The following is a 13,591-nucleotide window of genomic DNA, read 5'->3' as shown; positions in this document are numbered from 1 at the left end:
ATTTGAGTTTGGCTGGGAATATTTGATAATGACACATAAGACAAGGAAAATATACACACTAAAGGCAGCATTTACAAATAATTAGCACTAAAATTGCACTAATATATATGTGGAGGGAGATAGAAAGCATCTTGTTCCATGGATGGCCAGTGTTTGATCAGCTGATGCCTCTACCTGTTTCTGCCATGATTAGTTTGGCCAGATCGACAATTAAGGCAGCTGCAGTTGTACGAGCTGTGCTTTTGTTTCGTAGCTAGGGAGAGATCAATTTGGCTCGCAAATGTTTGTACCGTATACGCATCCAACTACGTATTTGTTTGCACTAGAGACTGACTGATCCAGCTACGTACGTATAGCTATTGCTTTGTTGGCTTATGATAGATATTTTTCCTCGCATTTTGTTACTCTATCGGTTTTCTTTCATAATATCATAATTTTATTGGGTCTCCAAATATATTTCTTTCAGTCAAAATTAACGGTTATATTGGAGACTGATTATATGGTCAAGAAGGTTGGTGTTCATATATGTAGTATAACTCGTTGGTTGTGTGTATCTCGTGCAGAGGTTGGGCGGGTTCAGTTCGATTATATTATCTTGGTGTAATTGACTGAGTTTTAATAAAACTTGAATTATCTAAATATAGTATAACTCTCACTGTGCCTTTTGTTTCACTTCTGCATTTCCAAGTATGTGTGAGCAATTCAAAGATCAAAATTCCACAACATGTGTCCGGATTGGATAGTTGGATCTATGGCCTTTCAGAGTGTAGGGTAGGTTGGTTGATTGGATTGCAATATAGGTCCACTTACTGTTGTGCTTTCCAGCCTTGTTTGACTCAGGAATCAGAATAGAACATGCTCTGCCGTGGATTATTTGTTACACGCTTTTAAAAACATGTTATTCTTAAAATAGTTTGTTTTACTATGTTTCTTAGATGACTTGTTGTAAACTACTCCCTTCGTTTCGTTTTTTAATAGATGACACCGTTTACTTTTAAACACATGTTTAACTATTCGTCTTATTAAAATTATTTATGCAAATGCATGAAATATAAATCATGCTTAAAATAATTTTAGGATAAAACAACTAACATAACTAATGATAATTTCATAATTTTTTTAGTAAGACGAATGATCGAACATGTACCCGAAAGTCAACGGTGTAATCTATTAAAAAACGGAGGTAGTATTTGTTGAGTTTATTTCTTAAAATATTTAATTTATCGTTGTAATCAAGTAGACAAATCCACTGTAACAAATCTCGTGAATAATCTGTTTCAAACACCTCCCTAAAAAAAGGAATTGTCTTAGCTTTCATCATCACTGCATGTTTCAAATGAATGTTTGGATTGCCACAAATTTTTAGCCATACTTGTTGAAATTCTAGACTACAAAAGTTAGTACTATCAATACTTGCCAATGTTTTAGCACTACCAAACATTGAAAGAGAAAAAATTGGCTTCAAACCAACCAAGACCTTTCACCTGCAACACAGGTGTACTGAACTGAATATACTGCTCCTACCAATCTCAGACAGATACTGAAGATTAGCTGCTTACTACATTTTACAGATCAGACAAGCTACTACGAAGAACTTGCTACCAAACACGGCATCTAGGTAGGATGGAGAAAGGGGAGAAAAGAAGGCTTTTTGGAAGCAAAAGCTTCTGCATTGCAGGCTGGCTAGTGCTCATGTGGGCACATCAAAGACAGCTTTTTTTCCCCTCTTTTTTTTTCTTTTCTTTTTTTTTACCATGATCACAGAGCAAAAGAAAGAAGAAAGGTTGCTTCAAGAGGCAGGTGAATCCAGCGAAGTGAGGACATTTTCCTGGGCCCCACTCTTGTGCTGTGTCACTGACATGTGGGCCCCCAGTATCTGCACTCCTCTATCCATTCCAGACCACACTAGTCACTTGCAATCAGACTAACAGAGTAACAGTAGACAACAAATAGCTGACCAGATACATCTAAAGAAAGAATTTTTCTCACCAGATATGCAGATAAACAGACAAGATTAGTTGAGTACTCATCATCTCTGTATGACTTCAATCTCATCATAATTCTGTTTCAAGTTGACAAGATTAGCACTAAGCAGTTTGGTAGCCATACATACATTGCATGCAGGAAGGCAGGCAGGCAGTATCGATCAAACCTTGTACTGAAAACTCTGAAACTTCTGAAAACTCTGAAAGTGAGGCTCGCGGTCGTGTCTGCCTGCCTGTCAGTCTTCTCATCGTCTCCTCGTGGTTGAGCTGTCCCTACGCATATGGCGCTGACGTCATGTGGGCCCCACCAACCGCCCCTACTACAATTAGGTGCCTAATTTTTTTTCTCTCTCTCTCTATCCCTTCTAAGCAAAATAATAATCATCATTGGGGTTCTAGATTAAGAGATGGATTATGATCTGGGATTATCTGTATTATATTTGCCAATTTGCCAAAAGCCCAAATTAAACGGTAGGTACACAGACAGACACACTCACCAGAATGTGCAGCTATCCAGCTGGGAGCCCATGTCATCACTCACTCTCATGCAGCTGGATCATCAAGGTGTCCATCCAATTAGTCCAATCGAACACAAGAGGAGCAAGAACAAGAAGTACTACACTTGCATGATGGTTTGGTTTGGCTTGCTTTGGCTTGAATCATCAGCAAAGAATCAGGAGTTCAGGACTAAAGAAATCAAATGAGCACTATTGTCTTTGCAGCTAATTAGTAGACAGAATTAAGATTCTGCAGTTGGCAATTGCCTGTCTGTTAACAACAGAAAGCTGCAGAAGAGGCTAGGGCTAGGGAGAAAGACATCAAGGCAGGTTCAGGCTCTTCAGAATTCATGCGGTTTCAGGATGGTCACAAACAGAGTGTTGCACATCAAGGACTCTTTGGAACTTAGGATTTTTAGAATAGGAATAGGAAAAACGTAGGATTTGAATACCATCACATGTAAAATCCCATAGGAAAGAAAACAGAAAGAATTATTTAATACATATGTTTGGATATATCACAGGAAAACCATAGGAATTTTGAGAGAAGAAGCCTTGGAAATCTCAAAGGTTTTTGAAACAATGAGGTTTAACCTACAAAAAGGGGAGGAATTTTTCCTATCTTTTGATTTTCCTTTGAAGCAATCCTACAATCTAAATGACTCATATAGGAATTCCTATCCTTTTTTTCAAAAAGGGTATCAGTGTTTCTGCCAAATTGCCAAAAACAGTGGAGTTAGCAATTGAGATGTATTACTTTGGGCCTGCCCAAAGTGCAATTAGTGATATATATCACCAATAACTACTACAAGCTTATTTGCTACTGGGCCTTGAAGCCCATGAAGACATGGGCCTCAACAACTACTGAAATCTCTGACAAGTATCAGTATGCATGCAGCTTCAATAATTAGGAGCCTAATACACAAGTACAAAGCCTATCTTAATACTACCAGCTTTCCATCTCAAACCCAGTACTGCACAGTTAGCCACCCCTTGCCTTTGACAAAAGAGGACAACTCAAAAAAAAAAGTTGTAAAGGCTCACCTATTTAATTAGCTCCCTTTCTTCTGTTGCTCTCTACACTGTCACTCTCACTGCACTTCCTAGCTTAGCTGTTCATCTCTCACCTGACTGAAAGCCTCCATTGCCAGTTTCTTCACCTGCTTTGCTTAACACCAAAGCTTAATTCAGTAATTCATCAGCTACACTAGCTGCTGTTAATTAAGCAGCAGAAGAAGTAGCAGCTTAGCTGCTGTAATTCATCGCATCCATGGGGATCCAAGAAGTGAAGAAGAGGCTGCATCTCCATGTCGAAGCCCAACCGGAGAGCTGCAAGAAGAAGGAGCAGGCCGCCGTGTGGGTGCTCGCCGGCGGCGGCGGCGGCGGCGGCGGCGGCGGCGAGATCACGGTGTCGCTGAAGCCGGTCAAGGTCAGCCGGCCACAGCTCGGCGACGAGGAGGAGGAGGAGGAGGAGGTGACGACGCCGAGAGGGGAGGAGTGCAGATTACCGGCGGAGGCGGCGACGTGCCCGCCGGCGCCCAAGAAGCCGAGGACGGCGGCGGTGGCGATCGTCGCCGGCGGCGGCCGGCGGTGCAACTGCTGCGACGACGACGGCGGCGACTCGCTGGAGTTCTTCCGCGTGCCGGCGGATTTGGAGGCCGTCTTTGCCAACCGAGTTGCAAAGGCAAATTAGTAGTAATTAATTTCATAGAGAGATAAATTCGTCTTGAATTTTAAGTGTAATTTGATCCAAGTCTAGCTCTGAAGATCAGTGCAATTAATGGTGTGTGCATGCATGGGTGAGTGAGTGAGAGATCAGTGCAGCTGTAAAAAAAAGTTTCTCTTTGTAGCACATGATAGTGTGAGTGATTTCCATATGATTCCATCCCTTTTGATTGATCATTTCTTCAAGAATTAATCAAGAGGCATTTGTAATTTGCTCTCTCGATCTCTTAAATTGTGTGTGCTCAGTGATTTCCCGCGTTTTTTTTTCTTTCATCTCTCTTTCTGTATGGCATTTGGATAGAGTTTGGATATTTCCAAGTTCTTTAGCAAATGGCAAAATTTTCAAGTGCACTTGAGCTTGGTGATTGTGAATGTTTGCATGGCCATGCATACATCATCCACCAATCATTTTTTAATTTTTGGATTTTGTAGATTTCTTTTTCAATATTTACACAAGATATTTTTCCAACTACAATGTGTAATTAAGCCATAAGTATTGATGAGATTCCAGAGTATTGGCATCAGATTTCCTTCATGCTTTTTTTAACTATTGCTGGTGACGATGAAGATGTCTTAAACACACACGCTAACCCTCAACCTGGGATCTAAATAAACAAAACTTCGCAAAATGTTTTCGGGATTATTTGATTATGTAGCAATTCTCAATGGAAATCATGGGGGGATTCACATATCTTGTTGTGTTTTAAATAAATAAAATTGCTGCAAAATGCTAACATATGTACTCAGGACAGCCCATGATTCAATATAGCAAAGCTCTAACCCGCCAAAATTTGAAAATCTGACTTCTTAGCACAAATCTAATTAATTAAATCCCCGAAAACATGCAAGTCACTTGTACATTTGATATAATCGGTTGTTCCTAAAGTGATTTACTTTCTCGAGCTTCGAGAAGAAAAATATACTAAGTATGATCCCAATTGGAGGTACTATTTATATTTTACACAAGAACTTTAGCAAAGTTGCCAATTCCCGTACATGATACACAAAAATGTCATCCAATTCTTGTACTTGAAAAACCTAATAAAAGAGGACAGTAGTGCTTTTTTTAGAGGACAATAATGCTTAGTGTTGGCTATCTCAAACAAAATTTGTAAGTCCATCATATTACAGGATTAATCCATCCAAGTTGTATAAATCAAATCCTACATGCAAACACAAATCAGACACTCCAAAACACTGAAAGAAAAAAGAGTCAAAGTGCAGTGGTTAACAATACATGCATGCACACTATCAACTTCTCACTGATTTTTCTTTTTTTTACAACTACTACTACCTTTGAAGTGCTAGTAGCTTCTGGTCAGTGTAGGTATCCCAATGTTCCATGGAATGTTCTAATCCTTTAAACATTAAAAATTCAGATACAACTGCTGCTAGATGGATGCAGGAGGCACACACACAGTATGTAGTATATATGATCATCCAACCCAGTTGGACTGGACTGAACTGTTAACTTGGCAATATACTATTACTGTATAAACATTTGGATACTAGTGTAACGGCTCCCACTAGGCCTCAGTGCTATCTACTATACCTTTTCTCCCTTGGATCCCTCTATGCATGGGCCCCTACATTGCTCAAAGGCACCGGCCTTGCAATGTCTGTCTTCCCGCTTCTACTGGTTTGACCCTGCACAGTGAAAAGGTGTTTGTTATTACAACCCTAAAAAGAAAGTAAAAAAAATATACATCACTGCTGTTAACTATGTCTTTTTACTAAAGATACATTACTAGACTAGATGTGCCCTTTTGTTTCATATGATTCTTAATCAGTTTAAGATGTGTGATGATGGATAAAGAAATTGATTCATCTTGTGGAAATCATCTACAAGCATGATCACTAATTGCTGCTGTCAATTATTGTTGAACTGTTACTGTCTTATAGGATCAAGATTCAAGAGGTTTTGTTTTATTTCCAAGAATTGTAATGCACATAGAAAAGAGTAAAAGGCCGAATAAAGTCCTAAGGAAAGTAGTACTCAAACAGCTTTTTAAGGTAAAAACAAACTGTGGGTTTTAATGCTAGGATCTCAGGTACAGATCCTCTTTGCCAGAGAAAGATAAGGCTTGCATTGGTTGATCCATCTGAATTATAGCCCTGGGGTTGGGTATGTGTCCACATGATGAAAGCTCCAGTTAAGAGTACTGGAGATGATTAGAGAGACTAGCTCCACTTTATTATGTCTGCCATTATAGGCATAGATGTATTTAATCTATTGGCCCATGGTGTCTTCCCTTGAAGTCTTCAGCTAGACAAACAAGAAGAGTTACTGTTAGTGTATATGTAAATTAATTGATGTAACAAGACTCCAATGTTTGTCCTGATTGATCTAATAAAATGGTGATTCAATTATTGGATTGGATATGGGATAAATGAGAGAGACAGGGAGAGGTGAGTGTTGTGCTTGATTTCCTAGAGGACCAAATTAAAATGCATTTTATCTCGATCATTGCAACTTAGCCATAAGATGATGAATGAAAAAGACAAGTGCATATGGAAGGAAGAAAAATCTTTGTTGAAATATATGCATGACCTGGACAGTTTTGATGGGCATTAGAAAAATCATATCAGGCTCAATCCCCATTAATATGTATAGCTTTGCTCTATCACCAGATAGTACTACAAGTTGTTGTCTCTTCCTTTTGCATTTATGCACAAGCTAACTTTGATCACTGCATTCCATGTAATAATTTGGCATGCACCTATCAGGTCTAATTAAGACTATTAAGTCCATGTGCTGATGGGTAGTCATATACCTTTGCATCCTACATTGTTTAGAGGACATGCTTCATCAACAAAGCAATTCAAAGCTATGTAATGCAAGAGTGAGAACATGACAAGTCTTTCAACCAGTAGACTAGGGCCAATGTTCACCATTCCATGCATGGCCCTGTTGGCTGTTGTGCTTCACCATTTGTGTAACAACACTTGATAAAATCATGAGCCTTTTCCATGGCACTTTCATGGTTTTGGAAAGAGGTCTACTATGTAAACATGTGCACAGTGACGTGGACACAACATGGCCGTATCTCTAGTACACATGTTCAGATCCATGAGAGTGAATTGCAGAACACATGTGGTACAAAAATGCAGGTTCACACGCACAGTCACCTCATTGATGAATACTATGATGAAATGCATCAAGAAAAGGTGTTTGAAGTGTAGCAGAATTACAGAAAGATATCTGATTGATGTATGATAACAAAAGCTGCACTATTTGTGCAGAATAGTTGGTAAGTATAATTAAACGAAAGTATTGTTTTTATGTGGATCTTAGAGCCAAATGTAGACTAAGGAATGGTTCTTTCAACTAAAGAACCTGACATGTATTACGTGGATCATCATGGGTAAATGAATCTAAGGCTGTTGATGTTTGGTGTGCTACAGCAGGCTAGGATAGTACATTAGTACTCCTACCGAAGTTCATAGGGAACCATGGGTTGTACACTTGTACTCCCTCCGTCCCAAAAGAACCCAACCTAGGACTTAGATGGGACATAATCTAGTACAACGGATCTGGACAAGCTGTCTGTCCAGATTCGTTGTACTAGCTTGTCCAGATTCGTTGTATTAGATTATGTCCCATCTAAGTCCTAGGTTAGGTTTTTTTGGGACAGAGGGAGTACCAATGAAAGATTCAACAACTATTTCCTGTAGCTATATTATTGGAGTATATAGTCCAAGCTATTCATAGTGTGTGCCAATTAGTTGGTCCAGTATTATCAGATGAATGTGTTCAGGCTCTACCACTATTGCAGTATTGTCCATAAGTTAATATAAGGAGAACGACTATCAGAATGCTTTGTTCCCACCAGACTATCAGAGCTGAACAAATATAATGCACCATTTAGAGATCACTCCATAAATGCAATTGGAAGAATCAAAATTAGCTCCATTAAGGGAGAAAATCTAAACGTATACCAGGATACAGACTGCAAGCAGGATCACCTAATTCTTCAGAGATACAGCGAGATGTCAAATACTGTATGAAGTAGATAACCAGATGGTTGAATAAAACAACCTACTACCGAAAGCATAATGAGCCAGAATTCACTGGTAGCTGGATCCACCATTGCTCTGTTCCATTACTCCATTTCGATGCCACTCTGTCTTTTGACGGCAAAAGACAAGCCCAATGTATTGCAGTTTACTTATGAGATGGTCAATGAGTTCACTGAAAGAATATTAAAACTGTGTATGCACAGGTATTAGGGCATGAGGACATGATCCGAGCTTATCTCATTTTCAAGTCAACGCTCTAGGGATGAGAGGTACATTCCCTGGAGGGAAGAGCAAGAAAGTGGAAAATTATCCCTAGCTGAGTTGAGGCTTAGAATAAGCTCATCTATTTGACGCCTCATCATGTACAACTCTTCAGCCCTATATTTGGATGACCACTCCTCTACTGTCCTGCATAATGGAAAACGCAGAAAATCAAAATGGTGGCAGCAAATAAACAATGCATACTCTTTTGCACACATCAGACAGACTTACCCAAGTACAAGTTGCCAATGAAGCTGACTAAAATTGATATTGAAATTTGTTTTAGACAAAGTATGACAGTGTGCCATCAGCATAGTTCCCATCAACAAAAGCATTACCTCAGAAAATATGGCCAGGGGTTGTGTATCCCTTCAATTATTTTTCAGAGTTTTTTTTGTTCCACTTTGTATGTAAGAATGCAAACTTCAATATATCTTTACAAATTTAGCACAAGAAAGACAAACACCCAAAACACTTTTAATATGGATAAAAGGCAGAAGAAAAGCATAACAAGTCTAGATTAGCTGTGTAAGCAGATCACGTACCTTAAGTCTTCTTCCAAAGCATTACTGCAATTAGAATACAAGATCTTAACAGAGGGCTGCAGATGTGCTGCCCCATGTGAACCATCCATATCATTTTCATAGCAGTAGCCAGAAAACAGCCACGCTTTTGAACTAAGGAGGACTATTTGAAGGATGGGCCTTTTGGTTTTCAGATCTCTGACTAATGTACGAAAAGATATTTCATCTTCTGCAACTTCAAGCAACAAATTAACAAAAAGTCTTTCTAATGTATGCCCCCTGCATAAAGATAATGGATGTTTATGATCAGTGATGAAATCAGTTTACTAGCAAGGACCATAGACTTTAGCTGCCTAGCTATACTGAACTGGTTTCCCTTCCCTTTTTACCTTTGAGAGGCGTACAAAATATTCAATGAGAAGTGAAGATACTGACCTGAACACATCATGAGGTCCCCCAACATGAAGGTCTGACGATGCATAGCATTTAAATAGTCGTACACGGCCATCTGCTGGAGCATGTGAATGTTGTGAAGGGTATGACCCAATAGGTGATGAGCAATGAGCACATAGAAGTTCAAGCCATTCAACATCATTTACAAGGTTAGATGCTTTCACAATGAAGCTACAACCAAGAGATATACTTTTTGTTAATTTGTAATCTCTTTGGGTGTCCAATTTAGCCTGCATTTCCAGGTTCCCAGAGGGCACGTTCGAAGGATTGTCTTCAGATTTTCTGCTGTTTCCACCGTCACAACAGCAATTGCATGGATCTACAGACAACAAATCGGTCTCTTTGGTAGGTTTCTCTATGTCATCAACACAAGAGTCATTTTTAGACTCCTCGGGGTTCACTTTAATGATGCCAGATTGATCAGTCCAAAGAGTGTCTCCATCTTTTTCACTATTACTGACACAAGGACCCTCTTCAGGAACAACAGAACATTGCACATGATTACAACCAATCTGCTTTTCATGATATGCTTTCTCTTCTGAACTATTAAATTCCATGTTCCCCGTGGTATGATCTTCTCCTATGTGAACATCACATATATCTTCCTGCAGAGCATCACAATCGTTACTGGGCACTGAACTAACTAACCCAGATGCTAAATCCTTCTCAAGATAATCCTTTTCTATGCTAATGGAGGTAGCATTTAGTAGACTTGTTCCCTCTAGACGCCCATATGCATTGATATACTGTGATACTAGCTTTTCGCTTGCACCTCCAAATGAGGTGCAACATCCACCAAACCAATTGTCAGCCACATCTTCCCAGTTTAACGATGGCATTTCCTCGATGTTCCTGAACATATGCATGTATATTTTACTAATCACCAAAGATAATATAAAAAAAGAACTCCACCATATGAACTTTGGCACATAGGTTTTCCCTAGTTCTTTAAGTATAGTCTATGATCTAATTGCGAAACACGATCAAAAGCTTAAACTCTAGCTTGCAAGTGACCAAAACCTTAGCATAACATGCTTGCTTGCAATAAGAATTCCATACCACTGAGGGACATACTGCTTTAGTGGGTTTCTTGGAGATAATCAGATAACAGCAAACTGATTATAGAATAAATGCCACTATAGGAATTCAGAAAACCAGCATCTAACGACTGAATTATATCTCTTCGAACTGAGAACCAGAAGAGAACCAATAAACAACCAAGGGACAAATTCTTTCCTATTCCCACTTTTCAATACTATCCCTCAGTCAGGACACAAGTTGAATACCCTAAAATTACTGCTTCTGTAGAGGTCAGAACATTTTATCATACTTTCGTAAACCTCTATGATCAAGCAGACAGGCCATCCCCCCAAGGAAGATTCCCCCAACTTAAAACCAAGGGCGATGATATGAAAGTCCAAGACATGTTTGAAGTTATTTGCACAAAACATGTGAACAGAATAGGTTGCATAGGAGGACATGAACAATGACAAATTGTTTAACTTGATAAAGAAGATGTCATGCGGTGGTTTCATTGCTACTAAATGTGAACCCCAGAGCATCAAACATATGATTTAAGAAGTAAGCAAGTTGAAATTTGCATGTATCTTTTCATTGGTAAAGAAATATATGCGCGGTGCATAAACAGACCATTAGACATGGTAAAGTGCAAAACAACTATAAGTCACAACTCAAAGTCTGTTATGCTCTACCTTAGTGGCTGTTTTGTCAATCTTGCTGAGCATGCTTTGCAGTACAAGTGAACATCTCCAGAAGACAGATTCTTTATATCTGTTCATCCAAGAAAATGAATCACAAATTCATAATTATAATATAAACAGGGGAGATTACATTAAGATAATACAGTAACATTTTACTAGCATTTTAAATTGCAAATCGACTTAGGTTTTCATTAGTACTAAAATCCCAGAGGCATACGACGATTTGGAGTGACTAGCGGGGATCGAATTATTGGCCAGGAATCAACGAGAAAGCTCATAAACCCTACTACCTAATAACTTCACAGGACAGTAAAACACACGAGTAGCTCACCATCGCGGAGGGAGAGAGGCGCGGGCGGCTCCTCGCCGGGGGGCGGTAGGAAGGCGGCGGCGACGACGGGGTGGTCGACGGGGAGGACGAGCGCGAGGCGGACCTCGACATGGTCCCCCGCGTCGCGGCACTCGGGAGGGGCGGAGGGGTCGACGAGCACCCTCGGGACGGGGACCCTGAGGGCGACTGGTTCCCCGGCGAGCGAGAAGGAGAGGAGGAGGAGCGAGTCGTCGAGGCGGAGGTCGGCGCGGAGGTGGTCGGCGGCCGCGGCGGCGGAGAGCTCCGGGCGGAAGAGGTAGAGGCGTAGGAGCGGGAGGTGCGCTAGGCTCTCCCACGTGTACCTCCACTGCCGCCGGCGCGCGCGGTCGCCGGCAACGGCAACTCCGGCGGCGGCGGCGGCGGTGGCGGCCATTTCGGTCGCGAGGCGATTCCCCCGTTTGTCGCGAAGGCCGCGCTTTAACAAAAGAAGCCCAGCCCACATAATAAAAGAAGCCCATACCACAAGATGAAACAAGTCCAGCCCATAAAACAAAAGAAGCCCAATCCACATAATAAAAGAAGCCCAGGACACATAACAAAAGAAGCCCATACCACAAGATGCAACAAGTCCAGCCCAGTGAACAAAAGAAGGCCAGTCCACGTAATAAAAGAAGCCCAGCCCACTAGTTCTTATTAACTAGAGACGTGGTAGAGACCTGACCTGACCAGCGTCAAGATTAGTGCGCCGCGATGGGCGACGACGTGGGGGCGGAGATCCTCCTGCGGCTGCCGGCGAAGGCCGTGCTCCGGTGCCGCGCCGTCTGCCGGAGTTGGCGCCGCATCACCACCACCGCCTACTTCGTCGCCGCCCACTCCCGCCGCCGGCCGCTGCAGCTGCTCGGTTACACGGGGCTCGCCGTTGACTCGTCGTCGTCGCCCTACAGCTACGTGTTCACGGTGATCACCTCCGTGATCCCAGCCTTCTGCGACGGCGACGACGCGGGTCGCCGGATATTGCTGCGGCGCGACATGCGCGTCAGCCTCCGCGGCTCCTGCGACGGCCTCTTGCTGTTCGAGCGGAACACGGGCGGCGGCGGCGACGGCGGCGTGCTCATCTGCAACCCGGCGACGCGGCAGCTGGTCGATCTGCCGCCGGTGGAAACGCCTCCGCCCGTCCGCCTTCTACTTCCACCGCCCCTCCGGCGAGCACCGCGTCCTGTGCTACCGCAACGGCGACAACTACATCCTCTCCACCGGCTCCGGCGCCAGCGAGCCACGGCGGCTCGGCCCCGTCCCGGACCACCAACGCCGGGTGTGCTCCCACTTCTGCGTCAAGGTCGGCGTGACGGTCGGCGACACCGTGTACTGGGGTCGCCGCCAGACCGACGACCGCGGCCAGATGTCGGCGTTCGACACGGTGTCGGAGACGTTCCGGCGGGTGGCGCCGCCGCCGCCGGTGAGCCACGCCGACGAGGGCCCCATGTTCGACATGCACGGCGCGCTCGCGGTGACGGCGATGAAGTCGACCGAGCCGTACATGGACGTCTGGATCGCCGCCGCCGCCGGAGGTGAGAACTGGGTGCGCCTCCTCCGGGTGGAGCTGCCGCCGGGACATTACTACTCCGGCGAGGTGAAGCCCCACGGCTATGGTAAGGCCGTCCTGGACGACGCCGGTGTGCTGCTCGTCGCCATGAACGGCTGCCCGAGCTTCCTGTACGACACCAAAGGCAAGAGGATGGTGACTGGTGAGTTGCTCTCATCGTATCAACGGTTTTATCTGCCAGAGCTAACTCTATTATTATTAACGACTTTGTCCCAAAAATACCATCACCGTTAGGGTTCCATCCATTTTACGCCGTTAAATACACTGTTTATCCTATAGAACTTAACGGCGCAAAATGGATGAAACCCTAACAACAATGGTATTTTTGGGATAAAGTCATTTGTACGATAACATTTCTTGGAACTCACACTTATCGATGGTATTTATGGGATTTGGACACTTGTTAATGGTATTTCTTGGATTATCTTTAATCGTTAAGGCACGGATTAGCAAATTAGTACGCTCAGAGTTTAGGTATTCAAAATTGCGAAA

The 13,591-nt window shown here is 42.6% G+C and overlaps 3 protein-coding genes and 1 long non-coding RNA gene across 4 annotated transcripts; 2 read left to right on the top strand and 2 right to left on the bottom strand.

Moving 5' to 3' along the window:
* Positions 1-1,403: 1,403 nt before the first annotated feature.
* Positions 1,404-2,616, bottom strand: LOC136355138 (uncharacterized). The gene is made up of 4 exons (XR_010739271.1): positions 2,483-2,616; positions 2,153-2,258; positions 1,990-2,062; positions 1,404-1,886 (listed from the first exon to the last, which is right to left on the bottom strand). It is a non-coding gene; the product is annotated as an uncharacterized lncRNA (long non-coding RNA).
* Positions 2,617-3,534: 918 nt separating this feature from the next.
* LOC4328193 (cyclin-dependent protein kinase inhibitor SMR6) lies at positions 3,535-4,480 on the top strand. Its single transcript, XM_015771897.3, has one exon. The coding sequence runs from the start codon at positions 3,753-3,755 to the stop codon at positions 4,173-4,175; it is 423 nt and encodes a 140-aa protein (XP_015627383.1). The 5' UTR covers positions 3,535-3,752; the 3' UTR covers positions 4,176-4,480.
* A 3,616-nt stretch (positions 4,481-8,096) lies between these two features.
* On the bottom strand, positions 8,097-11,970 carry LOC4328192 (uncharacterized). The gene is made up of 5 exons (XM_015771896.3): positions 11,518-11,970; positions 11,178-11,256; positions 9,448-10,317; positions 9,034-9,291; positions 8,097-8,635 (listed from the first exon to the last, which is right to left on the bottom strand). Exons 1-5 carry the CDS (start codon positions 11,927-11,929, stop codon positions 8,476-8,478), a joined length of 1,779 nt encoding a protein of 592 aa, XP_015627382.1. The 5' UTR covers positions 11,930-11,970; the 3' UTR covers positions 8,097-8,475.
* Positions 11,971-12,100: 130 nt separating this feature from the next.
* LOC136355137 (uncharacterized) lies at positions 12,101-13,465 on the top strand. The gene is made up of 2 exons (XM_066307375.1): positions 12,101-12,453; positions 12,833-13,465. The coding sequence occupies exons 1-2, from the start codon at positions 12,247-12,249 to the stop codon at positions 13,331-13,333; spliced, it is 708 nt and encodes a 235-aa protein (XP_066163472.1). The 5' UTR covers positions 12,101-12,246; the 3' UTR covers positions 13,334-13,465.
* The last annotated feature ends 126 nt before the right edge of the window (positions 13,466-13,591 follow it).

The sequence above is a fragment of the Oryza sativa genome, chromosome 2 (genome assembly GCF_034140825.1).
Source record: "Oryza sativa Japonica Group chromosome 2, ASM3414082v1".
Lineage (NCBI taxonomy): Eukaryota > Viridiplantae > Streptophyta > Magnoliopsida > Poales > Poaceae > Oryza > Oryza sativa.
Note: the sequence above shows the minus strand (reverse complement) of the source record. Positions and strands in the feature narration are given on the sequence as shown.

What these genes read in the sequence shown, in the direction of transcription:
- LOC136355137 (XM_066307375.1), top strand. Translation starts at nt 12,247, where the DNA reads ATGGGCGACGACGTGGGGGCGGAGATCCTCCTGCGGCTGCCGGCGAAG. An exon ending in CCTACAGCTACGTGTTCACG is followed by an intron (nt 12,454 to 12,832) that starts GTGATCACCTCC and finishes TTCTGCGTCAAG; the next exon opens with GTCGGCGTGACGGTCGGCGA.
- LOC4328192 (XM_015771896.3), bottom strand. Translation starts at nt 11,929, where the DNA reads ATGGCCGCCACCGCCGCCGCCGCCGCCGGAGTTGCCGTTGCCGGCGAC. An exon ending in GGACCTCATGATGTGTTCAG is followed by an intron (nt 9,292 to 9,447) that starts GTCAGTATCTTC and finishes ATCTTTATGCAG; the next exon opens with GGGGCATACATTAGAAAGAC. An exon ending in GCTTTGGAAGAAGACTTAAG is followed by an intron (nt 8,636 to 9,033) that starts GTACGTGATCTG and finishes TCCATTATGCAG; the next exon opens with GACAGTAGAGGAGTGGTCAT.
- LOC4328193 (XM_015771897.3), top strand. Translation starts at nt 3,753, where the DNA reads ATGGGGATCCAAGAAGTGAAGAAGAGGCTGCATCTCCATGTCGAAGCC.